Source organism: Lissotriton helveticus, chromosome 11 (genome assembly GCF_964261635.1).
Source record: "Lissotriton helveticus chromosome 11, aLisHel1.1, whole genome shotgun sequence".
In the NCBI taxonomy this organism is placed as follows: domain Eukaryota; kingdom Metazoa; phylum Chordata; class Amphibia; order Caudata; family Salamandridae; genus Lissotriton; species Lissotriton helveticus.
Window position 1 is genome coordinate 487,642,411 of NC_136072.1, and position 13,968 is coordinate 487,656,378.

Below are 13,968 nucleotides of genomic sequence, written 5' to 3' on the forward strand. Positions count from 1 at the left end.
CTAGGAGAGGGCTTACCCTGGATATTTTTAACATCTATGCTAGGGGCACGAAAGGAGGATCCCAGTCCCCCATAGTTGCAGGCCTGGAGGATCTTCTTAGGCAGTGCCCTGATAGATCACATGTCCTGGTCGCCAGGGACTTTAACTGCACGTTCCAGCCCCTGGCGACGGAGGACATCCTGGACACTGTCAATGAAGGTGCTAAGAGAGGAATACCTACCTTAACTATCCCGCCTATCCGGAGGTGGTCCCAACGGGTTGTACAACTTAACTCCCTGGCCCTGGAATTTGGTCTGAGGGCAGCGAATGGGAGGACGACCTCAGATCCCTCCGGAGCCCATACTTACAATAGGCCAAATCACACGTCGAGAATAAACTATATTCTCCTCGACTTTAAGCTCTGGACTTTTGTCTATGATATGGTACTCCTTCCCTCAGCCAACAGCGACCATAACCCTCTCTCTTTGGCTCTGCTCCCCTTGTGGGGTGGGGAGCAGGGAGTGCACATGCTGCTAAACTAGGCTCCTACCTCAGAAGTACGTACCTCTAAATGTGGGAGGCGCTTGAAATGGAGCAAAGTAGCTATGGATGGGGAGAAAATGATAGCTATGGGGGCTCTTCTAGCAGCTTCTCTGTCTACTCTGGATTCGTCCACCCTGACGAATAGTGAAGTGTCAGGTCTCTTTTGTAATACAATCAAGGCCTTGGCTAATCTCTTCCTACTTCCAAATAGGGACCTCCCAGCAGATGGAGTTAACAGATCCAAGAACCAACCAGGCTGGTTCACCAAGAAATGTAGGGAGAAAAAATCTGCCCTGATTTCAGCTGTTAAAGGCAAATCCCCGGTGGAGATCAGGCTTGCTAGGAAGGAGTACAAACAGACCATCAATGCAGCAAAGAAAGAATGGGAGGACAGGTACTGGACTGACCTAATGGAAGCAAGTGAAGGTAGAGATGCTAGAGGGTTCTGTAATTTGATAAGGACAAGGAACAGACCCGATTGCACCCTTATCATGTGTAATATTCTAGCCCACAGCTGGTACAATCACTTCCTGTCCCTCTATACCTCTATGGAGGGGCATACCCAGATGAACACCCACAGTGGTCTCTCGTCAGTTGACTCCTCGGGGGACACATTGGGTGATCCCTTTACCCCAAGAGAGGTCGAAAGCGTAATAAATTCGCTGGTGCCCCTCAAAGCAGCTGGGCCTGACGGGATACCGGGCGATCTGTTGCGCGCTAACATGAAGGAGTGGGGGAAGCTGGATTCATCCTTGCTTAATGCTATTAATAATGGTGCACCTGTCCCAGAATCCTGGAAAGGGGCGGAGGTCGTCCCGATATTCAAAAAGGGGTGTTGGGACGACCCAGCCAATTATAGGCCCATAAGCCTAATTGACTCAACCCAAAAGGTAGCGGGGAAAGTAATTCTGTGGAGGGTCCTCCAGTGGATAGACGAGAACGACATCCTATCGGACCTTCAAACCGGATTCCGTTCCGGAGCAGGGACCATAGAACAGGCCTTCAGACTGGTTCTTCTCTACTGGAAGGTGGTGGTGCTGGGCAAGGGCAGTTTTTATTTGGCCTTTATAGACCTGAAGACTGCCTTTGACCTAGTACCGCGGGAGGGGTTGTGGAGAGTCTTGTCTGAGATGGGGTTGCCCCCGTATATCCTGTCCCTTTTGGTCAGGCTACACGCTGATAATTTTGCACAGGTGCGGTGGGGCAAGCATGACGAAAAAACCGGCAGGATCCCAGTAGAAAGGGGCGTCCGCCAGGGATGTGTGCTTGTCCCCACTCTATTCTCTCATTATGTGAATGGAGTGGTGGAGCATCTGCTAAAACATCCTGCAGATGCACCCTCCCTGGCGGGCAAGCGCATCCCCACCTTGCTTTTTGCCGACGACACCCTCCTCATGGATCACTGAAATATTATCGACGGTCACATTATCGACTTGCAAAAATATCGTTGATTAATTATCGACTACAAAATTATCGACTTTCTATACTTATTACAGCAACTACAAAAATATCGAGTAAAAAATATCGAGTACTTACAATATCGAGTACATAAATATCGCATTAATAAATGTCGACTACAAATATATCGTTATTCATGAAATTACCCCTAAAACTTGTGGAAAAGTAAATTTTGCCATGTTCTGTGTCCCTACGTGTCATCCATCATATGTTCTGTGTGCATGATTAAATATGCATATGCATTCCCTATGTTCGATTAATGACGCAATTACAGTTGTGTCCACCTCTAGTATGTCAGTTTCCAGTTCTCGTGAATACTACGAATATCAGGCCTATGTAAAGCTACGTTGCCACGTTTCTCAGTGTGCACGTTATTTCATTGTAAAGTCCCCGTTTCTAGGCCTCAGAAGGGCCTGGACACCAGATTCAGCTCCTGTCTCCTGTCTCCTGAAGCCTCGCTGAGGAGCGATACAGCCCCCACCTGTATCCTCGACCCTTCACTTACTTCCTGCCTCGCAGTGCCCGGCTCAGCCTGGCTCTGCCTCTGAGTCTGCCAAGAGTATGTTATGATTCCAGTTATCAGTTCAGTCCTCCTTCTCTGCATTCCTAAAGCTACTGAATCGCATCAATAGTTTCCGTCATTGTCTAGCCTTTACGTCTCCATGTAAGAGAAATACTGCATTTAATGGTCATTTAATATTCTTCATCACGCACTACATGTAGAATAATGCATGCTCCAGTCTTAGAGTCCGTTAGCCTCTCCCCTCCTGACTCTTAGTTCATATCAACATGTTCTCTAAACATCAGATACTAGATACTGCTTAGGTACATGTCGCCCTGACTCTCCAGACTTCAGTCTCTGCTCCTAGCACAGAGTTCGAAGCCCCCAGCTTCTCCTAGTAATACGTCATTGCCAGCTTGCGCGCACCATCAGGTTAGAGGTCCCGGCTCCTCAGGTAGCCCCCTCCATGGTTTCCGCCCTATTCATGACATATTCTGTTACGTTTGCATCACATGTCTATGTATACGCCCTGTTACACCTCTTTTCACCCTTATCTTTCGCGACTGCTATTGACCACACCCACTGCTCCGCCTATCGTATGTATTGTAATGCAACTATTTTAGTATATATGATCGTGTATTGTTATTAAATGTGAGCGCGCTCATCCCAGATCCAGCCCCAGCAGCTGCTGGGCCCTGCCATCCTATTCCTATGCAGGTTGTCCTGTTCCTGTCTTTATGCTGTATTAAACCTGCAAAACTCCTACTACCTCGAATCTTGACTCTTATTTATTGAGCTATCTGTTATTCATTTATTTATCCAAAAATAGAGGTATTATTTATTTATTTACCACATAATGGCGCCCGAATAGGGACTTGCCCTTTCCCCACGCGCCGGTGAAGCCACGCCGGCCCCCTGACCCTCTGCAGCCGTGACGGAACCATACCGTGCACGTGCAGATATTTCTGCTTCAAGTATCCCTCAGGCCCACGGAGGAGACGGAGGAGGCGGTCCAGCATCCAGACGAGGCGGTGGAGGAACGCGGCGAGTCCCGACCAGAGCCCAAGCCGAGAGTCCAAGGTCCGAGGTATCCGGAGGCCCACCCGTAACAGAAGTCCGAAGTTCGTCCGTCCGACGTCGAAGCAGTCCAGTCCAGTCCGAGGCCTTCCGTTCTTGCTGCCCGGTGAGTACCGTTGCTGGGGTAGTATCTAGACAGGGTCAATCTGATTGACTCTGGTCCGTGGGTTGGTGGTACACAGTCCCACAAACGAAGTGTCCACTTCGGTGGATGCGGGTCCTGACGTGTCTCTGTATGAGACCGGTAAGTTTCGTACTGTTTCAGCAGTGCATCTAGTTTCTGTTCTAGTCAGTTCTGTTCTCGAGAAAATTCATGTATTCTGTTTTCCGTATTCCAGGTAGTATTCTGTTCGAACTGTTATTTTGAATGTTCTTCATGTATCTTGATGTCGTGGAATGAGTGTGAAGTAGTTATCGTGTTTATTGTGTATTGTATTGTGTCTAGATTACAGTCCAGTCATGCCCTTGTTTTCTAAGTTACGTCAGTTAAAAACTAGAAAGGGTCTGCTGGAAGCAGCAGTTCCAGTTCCGCCTAGGGACAGTCCAGGTCATTTCATGTATCAGAAGCATGGCATAAGTGCCATATTATATCTAGATTTATGGGTAGAGTATACCAAACAGTTAGAAGAAAAGTATAGATGGCCCGTATCGGGTACATGGGATGCCGAGTGCATCATGCGAGTAGAGGAAGCATTATGGAAAAAGAAAGCCAGACAGTCACAGAAAGATGCCATTGAGTTATGGCGCAAAGAAGCTCATAAAAGAACCGAAAAAGAAATCAGAAAGTCAGAATTAAGTAGAGAATCCTTGGAACGAGCCCAAGAAAGGGAATTAATCGAGATTGGTGAACGAGTTAAAACCGAACAGTCAGACAGACAGAGGCATGCTCTTATTAAGGGTATGTATCCTCTCCTTGCCGAGGGCCTGCCAAAAGCGACCCCAGAGGCATCCAGTAATTTCCCGCCACCATTAGTTCCGACCAAGCTACGTCACAAACCGACCGCAGCTGATATTTTTATTTCGTCCTATTTGGACGACACAGTCCCAGAATATGCAAATCCTGTTCGCGCTCCGCCAGTCCCTGTAAATCAGGCACTTCCCGTTCCTCCAGACACCGGGGTACCCCTTGCAGTACCTGTTACGGTCCCCCCGGTCCAGCCCGCCATACCAGTTCAGCCCGCATTTCAATTTCCTGCCACACTAGTACGAAGAGGATCAGTCGACGATTCTAGTTTAGGGGCCGCAGGAGGAGGTCCTCCTCAAACCCCGCCGCCACATAAGCGTTTAACGTCAGCCGAATTACATGCACAAGCGTCACAGCGTACGCCCCGACATCAGTCTGTAGCAGAAATAAGAAAAGCCCTTAACGAATGTGGCTATGATCCAGTCCCAGGCGAGGATAGTATGGTTTTATATTCATTACGCGTAAGAAAGGTGACCGAGTATCTAGTCACCCTACCAGATATGAAAGAAGATCTAGACAGAATATATCGTTTCATCCGTACAGGGAATGATCCAGAAAGTATTAGTGATGTCATGTGCCAAAGAAAAGCTGAAGTCCAGCTCATGCTATTAAAGTTTCTGATTAATTGTCTAATACGAGAACAAGATTATCCGACCAAAGATCAAGCCGAAATGAGAACCCTGACAAAGTGGAGTGATAATATAGCCGAGGGTAAGCACAGACCCATCAGTGCTATGGAAAGTATGTATAAGAAGATTCGTAAAGAAATAATAAGGATACACGAACAACGTAAAGCAGCACAAGTAAGCGAGAAAGAAAGTAACTCTGATACTGAAGAGGTAGAGGACGAGAATCCCGACAGAATAGCGTATGTAGGAAAATCTAGATTTCCAGATCGCCATTTACGCCTAGAACACAAGTCTATTTTTCATCATCCAGCACCAGAACAAGGTTCTCTAGAACAAGTATTTCAAGCTACCGATCACATTCTGAAATCACGAATCGGTTATAGTGAGTTAAGTACTATGCATGAACAAGAACTAGTCCGATCAGCAGTCCGATGGATTACTGATTCTACCACTTTTCCAGACGAAATAGTGGCACAAATGTTTCTGAAAATGCCCCCAGCCGAGCAACGACTGGCGGGTATGTATATGATCCAGCACCTCATTACATTGTATGAGGGTCAACATTCTGATCCAGGTCCGTTACACGATGTCCTGAATGAGTTACTCCAGTATAAATGGAAAGGTTTAGGTACCGATTTAATTAGTGTCATTCTAGAACAGCGTCACAAATATAGAACGTTTTTGAACCCGTATTTTGTTCATGTCTCACCCCCAGAAAGTAAACCATTCCACATGGACAGACAGAATCCGTTACGAGAAGTCCACCCAGTTAGAGGAACGGGTGGCGAACTAGAACGAGTGTTTGTTTACACTCCGATTACAAAGATGGAACTCCTAGAGATGAAAAAATTAATCCCCTGTCATGATAAAGATCCAGCAGGGTTCCATCGAGAATTAAAAGACATGCTCCGTATGGGAGAATACACGTATCCAGATATAATTAAAGGTTCTGTTGCCCGCAGGGGTGTATGAAAAGCTCAAGGAAAAAGAATGGGAGGTGGGAGAGAAAAAGATCGATTGGGCAGTTCTAGAAGCCGAAGATAAGGCACGAGTACCAGGTACCGGTCTTGGAGCGAAATGTAAAGAATTACCAGAATTATTAATACAAGTTTTACCTAGATTATTGACAACTAGAAAGGAAGACTGGGATGCAATCTCAGCCTGTAAACAGAAACAAGACGAAGATATTAGTGATTATTATTCCAGATTTGAGAAATGTTTTAGCATCAACAGTGGCCTCAAGACAAGTAGTGAGTCATACCCTCATCTTTTTGTTACTAAATTAGTCGAGAATTCAAGCCCACAAATTAAAAATCGAGTTTTGAAAGTCGAAAGTACCTGGCAAGCTAATACCCCGTCCCAGATGTTACAAATGCTCCAATACCACCAGAATAGAATCAGAGAAGAGCAAGAACACGAGAGAAAGCGTATGAAAGACACGAAAATGAAAGTACTAGTTGCACAATCCGTTCCTCAAGACAGTCAGAAGAGGGGTCCGAATCAAGCCAGTCATCCTGCAGCTCCCGTTAAAGGGAACTGCAATTATTGTAAACAGCCAGGTCATTTTATAAACGAGTGTGCAGTTCTGAAACACAACATAGCTACTGGTAAGACTAAAGAAAGACCACGTCCGCCTAGACAAGAACAAGTTTCACAGATTCCTCAGCCACAGAATGCACCACAGACAGTTACAGCTCCGCAGCCTATCGCTGCAACACAGCATGTTACACAGCAGATGTACCAATATGCACAGTCCGAGTATCCAGAGTATCAGCCATATTCATGAAACAGCCTAGAGAGGGAGGTAGGCTTGCCTCTCATCGAGATACCTGTAGATCAAGAAGGTCCCTATGTTCACAGTCAAGTATTAGGGAAAGACAGAAAGTTTTTGATTGATACAGGGGCAAGTAGGACCACAATTAGCCACGCCGAAGTTCCAGGGGCTCCGCTCTCAGGCTCAAGAAATGTTTCCCTTGGATTTTCAGGAAAACCTATCGTAAATGAGATATCAAAGCCAGTTACTCTAGAAGTAGGTCCATTGTCCCGCACTACTGATCTGTTACTTACTAAGTCATGTCCAGAAAATCTGTTAGGCATTAAAACACTGAAAGAATTAGGTGCAGTTATATACTGTTCCCCAGAGGGAATACGTCTGTTCCTGCGTGACTTTAAGGGTCACTATGTATTACGAGATTTTGATCCCAGATTGTCTAATGTTCCGCAGCATTTATGGGCGCAAGGTCCAACTGATGTAGGTTACATGCAAATCACACCCCATCGTGTGACTCTCAAGCCAGGTGTAGTGTTACCACGAATCAGACAGTACAGATTGCCACCTGAGGCTGTAGCAGCCTTATCCAAAATTATTGACGAGCTCATCGCTCAAGGAGTGGTTGTAGAAACTGACTCCAATGTATGCAATTCTCCGATCATTCCAGTCATGAAACGTACTGATCCAAATGCACCCCCAGTATATCGATTAGTGATTGACCTACGAGAGCTTAATAAATGTATTATTCCCCAGTACCCAGTTGTCCCAGACATCTCTTCCCTATTGACAGCCATCGATTCCGAAGCCACGTTCTTTACTGTAATTGACCTCAAGAACGCATTTTTCAGTGTTCCCATTCATCCAGACAGCCAGTTTCTTTTCGGATTTTGTTTAAATGGAAGGAGCTATATGTTCACACGAGCTCCTCAAGGTTTCACAGAAAGTCCTAGTATTTACAGTCAAGCACTTAAGAGACAACTAGACAACATTCACATGCCAACTGACACTGCCCTGCTCCAGTATGTCGATGATCTACTGATCACAGCCCGTTCTGAACGTGCTTGCGAGCGAGCATCCCTTACAGTCTTGTATTTCCTAGCCGAGATGGGACACAAGGTGTCCCCTTCGAAGCTTCAATTCTGTGTCCAGCAAGTGGTCTACTTAGGACACTTACTGTCCAAGAGGGGTAGGCAGTTGACACCTGACCGTATTCAATTAATAGCGAGTCTTCCTCAGCCCAAGACCCAGAAGGAGGTACGTGCTTTTATTGGCCTTACTTCTTATTGCAGACAATGGATTCCTCAGTATGCATTTCTAGCCAAGCCACTGATACAGTTAACGACACAGGAGGCAGCCGTATCGACTGTCCTCCCTTGGACATCTGAACACACACTCAGTTTCAATGAGTTAAAGAAAGCCCTATGTCAAGCTCCAGTTCTAGCGACACCGAACTACAGTAAGCCTTTTACACTTTTCGTCACTGAACGTGAAGGTACAGCATTATCTGTTCTAACACAAGATCAAGCAGGACAATACAAGCCATGTGCTTATTTTTCGAGCACATTAGATCCTGTAGCCCAGGCTCTGCCTGCGTGCCTCAAGTCAGTTGCAGCCACAGCACTAGCTATCAGACAAAGTGATTCCATAGTATTAGGACACTCCCTGACAGTACAGGTTCCACACTCCGTGGAAGTTCTTTTAAACCGAACACAAACTCAGCACTTGACAATTGCACGTTTAACAGGTTATGAATTGACACTGTTTCAGCCACACATAGAAATCAGACGCTGCAACATCCTGAATCCTGCTACACTGTTACCGTCAGTTACTTCGAATTCCGCCACACACGATTGTGTGGAAATAGTTAACATCATGACAAAGCCAAGACAAGATTTGATAGATATTCCATTTCCAGATCCAGACCTGACACTTTATGTGGATGGTTCATGTATGAGAACAAGTACAGGAGAACTAGTCGCCGCGTATGCAGTGACTACTGACACTGAAGTTATTGAAACACACCGTATTGACACCCTGTCCGCTCAAGCAGCAGAGCTAGTTGCTCTGACACAAGCCTGCATACACGCCAAGAACCGGAAAGTTAATGTTTACACAGATTCACGCTACGCATTTGGAGTCGTACACGACTTTGGAGTGCTCTGGCAGGAGAGAGGTTTCATGACGTCTCATGGAACCAAGATTCAGCATGGTCTCCTTATTCAAGCTCTGTTAGATGCCATACATTTACCGTCGTCCATTGCTATCATGAAATGTAAAGCACATACGAAAGTTACTGACACCATTTCCCAAGGTAATGATCTAGCAGATCGCACAGCCAAGCTTACAGCTCAGACACCAGACATTCCAGTAAATAAGACACCGACACACACTCCAGATCCGACTACATATATGACAGTTAAAGACCCTACTCAAGATGTCATAGATATCCAGTTACATGCTACTCCCGATGAAATCAAGAAATGGTCTGAACAAGGAGGGGTACAGACAGATCAGGGATGGGTGACGAAGGGAAAAGCCACATGGTTTCTCCCCGACTCTATGGTTCAAGTCATTATCAATACCGCACATAGTCCAGCACATTTAGGAGAAAAAGCTATGTTAGACAGTATCCAGAACATTTGGTTCAACAAGCATTTACGAGCTGCAGCCAAGCAGAAAGTCCGTACCTGTATGATATGTTGTCAGTTTAATCCAGGTAAAAGTGTCCCGGTGGAACAAGGGGGATTCCAGCCCCCTGACCACCCTTTTGAAGTCCTCCAGATGGATTATATTCAGATGGAGCGATGTCGAGGTTTCAAGTATGTCCTTGTAGTTGTATGCGCTCTGTCCAGGTGGACAGAAGCATATCCAGTCCCAGATTACACCGCCGCGACCACTGCCAAGCAGCTGGTTCGTGAGTTCTTCCCCCGTTATGGACTCCCTAGAGTCGTATATTCTGACAACGGCCAGCCATTCTCATCTGAGTTGATGAAGCACGTTTCCCTATTGTTAGGATACCAGTGGAAGTTCCATTGTGTACGCCATCCTGAAGCAGCCGGTCTCGTAGAGAGACATAACCAGACTCTGAAAATTCGCATCGCCAAAGTATGTAAAGAGAAAGGTGTAGACTGGCTAGTAGCTCTGCCAGTTGCTCTGTTCTACATGCGCATGGTCGCACATTCCAGATCAGGTCTGTCCCCGTATGAGGTCGTATTCGGCCGCCCCCCTAACATGTGGGGTACACCCAGACCCCGAAGTATTACCGATGTTTCAAGTAATATGCTGACAGATTACCTAGCTTCCTTGATGTCTGCCCTCAACTCTTGTCGTTCACAGGTTGCCGCCGCATTTCCAGACAATACCGAGGTGGCACCGCATGAAATCGTTCCAGGATCCATGGTCTTGGTTCGTAATTTTGACCGCTCAAGTCCGCTAGAGCCTCGCTGGAAGGAGCCCCGACAGGTCCTCCTCGCCACCCGTACAGCCGTGAAGTTGGAGGGTCGCAAAGGCTGGGTGCACCTTTCGCACGTAAAGAAGTTTTACGGACTCAAACCCGTCTCAAAGAACATTTCCCAGGATTTGAAGGATTGCCAAAATATTGTTCTCAAGGACTGTCCCGCAAAAGACATTGCTACAAACCCTCCCCTGTTAGAGAAAACTCCGCAACAGGAGTATAAGTTGAAACTCCGGTCTAGTAAAATAAGTCAGCCAGTTTGATTGTCTAAGTCCTCCCCTAGGTGAAACGGTTAGACTGTTTCTGACATGTATAAAATAGACCCCCATAGTGAGAGAGTTAGTCAAAACTCAATTCGATGTATCGTTTTTCTATGTTTCATATTATTTCTCAGTATTATGATTTCCTGCACCAGTTATGCATTTTACCTGTATTTCCCAGTTTCTCATGTAAATAAGTCTTCCAATGCTACAGTAGAGCACACGTTTAGTGATCTACCTCCTCATGAACTCTCTTACCGCCTCGCTATGCGAAATAATTCTTTCATCCGCATGTTACATTATTCACACCAGACCAGCAATGCCACTAATTGTTGGGTATGTGGTCGACTCCCCCCTTTCCAGACACCGAAGGGAGTTCTGCCACTCTTTCCTTATCCATTTTCACATAATGGTTCGTGTGGAGCATGGTCCACGTTAATGTCATCCTCAACAGATATGTCTTTTCTTAACAGTACATGTTTTCCAGACAAGCAAGGTCTTCCCCACAGAACCGGGTTAGACCTAGAAAATGAAGTGTATAATTTAGGTAATTATTCTTCGAATTTCATGGTCCTGAATGTTCAGTCTGATACTACTCCAGACTTACCTGCAATTTCAGTACTACCAGTCAAAGGCGAATTATGTGTTAGAAATAATGGTTCCGTACATGTAGGACATAGTGATTGTACTACTATTGTCAAATATAGTGACAGTGGGAAATCTATTTTCAAAGCTTCACGTCATTCTTATTTTATTTGTGGTCAAACTGCATATGTTCGTCTGCCCCTCGATTGGGAGGGAACCTGTTACATTGCCTTCCTACTGCCACCAGTTTTCCTAGCCCCATCTGATTATCATAGAAACACACATCTAGTACACATTAGACATAGAAGGGAGATCGAGTCCCCAATTGTCGATTATACTGAAACTGCTCTAGAACAGTATACAGATTTCAATAGAGGTTTCTTCTTCTTTATAGGACCTATCCAGAATAGTAAGCTAATCCGTAGGTTAACAAGAACCCTTGAAGTAGTAGTCAATGAGACTGCCTCTGCTCTAGGTAACTTAACCGAAGAGCAATCTGCTATGAGATTTGTCGTTTTACAGAATCGTCTCGTCCTTGACGTCATACTGGCCGATAGGGGCGGGGCCTGTAGAGTCATCGGATCTAGTTGCTGCATTTTCATTCCAAATAACGCGCCGTCTGTTTATTCAGCTATAACCAGACTCCATAAAATTGCCCATCTGTTACACCAAGATCCAGGCACCTGGACATGGTCCGGTTGGTTCTGGAATATAATTTCCGCTTGGGGATGGAAAGTCTTATCCTTTCTAGGTATTGCAGTAGCGATCATATTCAGCTGCTGCCTCTGTGTACAATGTGGCCCTGCGATTTGCGGCATTTGTGCTACATCATGTATTCCTAGTCCCAAGCCCCATTCTAGATCCCGTTCCAGGATAATTCGAGACGAGCAAATGATACTGTATGAAATGATAGATGGTATCATGAATATTGATGTTTCCTGATGAAACGTAGTGACAAGGAGGGAATGTGGAAAAGTAAATTTTGCCATGTTCTGTGTCCCTACGTGTCATCCATCATATGTTCTGTGTGCATGATTAAATATGCATATGCATTCCCTATGTTCGATTAATGACGCAATTACAGTTGTGTCCACCTCTAGTATGTCAGTTTCCAGTTCTCGTGAATACTACGAATATCAGGCCTATGTAAAGCTACGTTGCCACGTTTCTCAGTGTGCACGTTATTTCATTGTAAAGTCCCCGTTTCTAGGCCTCAGAAGGGCCTGGACACCAGATTCAGCTCCTGTCTCCTGTCTCCTGAAGCCTCGCTGAGGAGCGATACAGCCCCCACCTGTATCCTCGACCCTTCACTTACTTCCTGCCTCGCAGTGCCCGGCTCAGCCTGGCTCTGCCTCTGAGTCTGCCAAGAGTATGTTATGATTCCAGTTATCAGTTCAGTCCTCCTTCTCTGCATTCCTAAAGCTACTGAATCGCATCAATAGTTTCCGTCATTGTCTAGCCTTTACGTCTCCATGTAAGAGAAATACTGCATTTAATGGTCATTTAATATTCTTCATCACGCACTACATGTAGAATAATGCATGCTCCAGTCTTAGAGTCCGTTAGCCTCTCCCCTCCTGACTCTTAGTTCATATCAACATGTTCTCTAAACATCAGATACTAGATACTGCTTAGGTACATGTCGCCCTGACTCTCCAGACTTCAGTCTCTGCTCCTAGCACAGAGTTCGAAGCCCCCAGCTTCTCCTAGTAATACGTCATTGCCAGCTTGCGCGCACCATCAGGTTAGAGGTCCCGGCTCCTCAGGTAGCCCCCTCCATGGTTTCCGCCCTATTCATGACATATTCTGTTACGTTTGCATCACATGTCTATGTATACGCCCTGTTACACCTCTTTTCACCCTTATCTTTCGCGACTGCTATTGACCACACCCACTGCTCCGCCTATCGTATGTATTGTAATGCAACTATTTTAGTATATATGATCGTGTATTGTTATTAAATGTGAGCGCGCTCATCCCAGATCCAGCCCCAGCAGCTGCTGGGCCCTGCCATCCTATTCCTATGCAGGTTGTCCTGTTCCTGTCTTTATGCTGTATTAAACCTGCAAAACTCCTACTACCTCGAATCTTGACTCTTATTTATTGAGCTATCTGTTATTCATTTATTTATCCAAAAATAGAGGTATTATTTATTTATTTACCACAAACTACAAAAATATCGACTAATAAAATATAGAGTACACAAATATCGTAAAAACAAAAATATCGAGTTCTTTTTTGTACCCTTTCATATCTAAAATCCCATATTATTCGTCTATAAAAGTCATTGCTTTCTACAAAAAACATTTTACATATAATACCTGTAACTTGTGTAACATTCTTATTTATCTACATTTGCTATACATTCTATTAAATGTGTTCTATCATTTTAAAAATATTCTTTATATTTAAATAACATTTTCATGACTTTTTTCCACTTACACATCTATTTTATTTTACAACTAACCTGCTTTAATGCGGAAATCACCACATACCACCATTCTCACATCAACAAACACACCAATTAATCCAAAAAAAATTCAAACTACCCTATAAAATCCTTCCTTTCATCCTACAACCAATCAAATCAAAGCACACTAAATACACATACTATAAAAAGGATACATGCATTCTACCATTTGCTGCTTCTAACTCTATAGAAAGAAGATGCCAACACAAAGATTTTGTTCCTGAACAAACATCTTTAAAGATCCAGCTCACAAACTAATTATTCAAGTAAGTTACA

The 13,968-nt window shown here is 45.0% G+C and overlaps 1 protein-coding gene across 1 annotated transcript in view; it reads left to right on the forward strand.

Annotated features, from left to right (window-relative positions):
- The first annotated feature begins 584 nt into the window (after positions 1 to 584).
- The window catches only part of LOC144790823 (uncharacterized), a 57,344-nt gene continuing 43,960 nt past the window's right edge, over positions 585 to 13,968 (forward strand). Inside the window, exon 1 of the mRNA XM_078665497.1 lies at positions 585 to 916. Within this exon, the coding sequence (XP_078521623.1) occupies positions 585 to 916 (332 nt within the window). The remainder of the gene's footprint in view (positions 917 to 13,968) is intronic.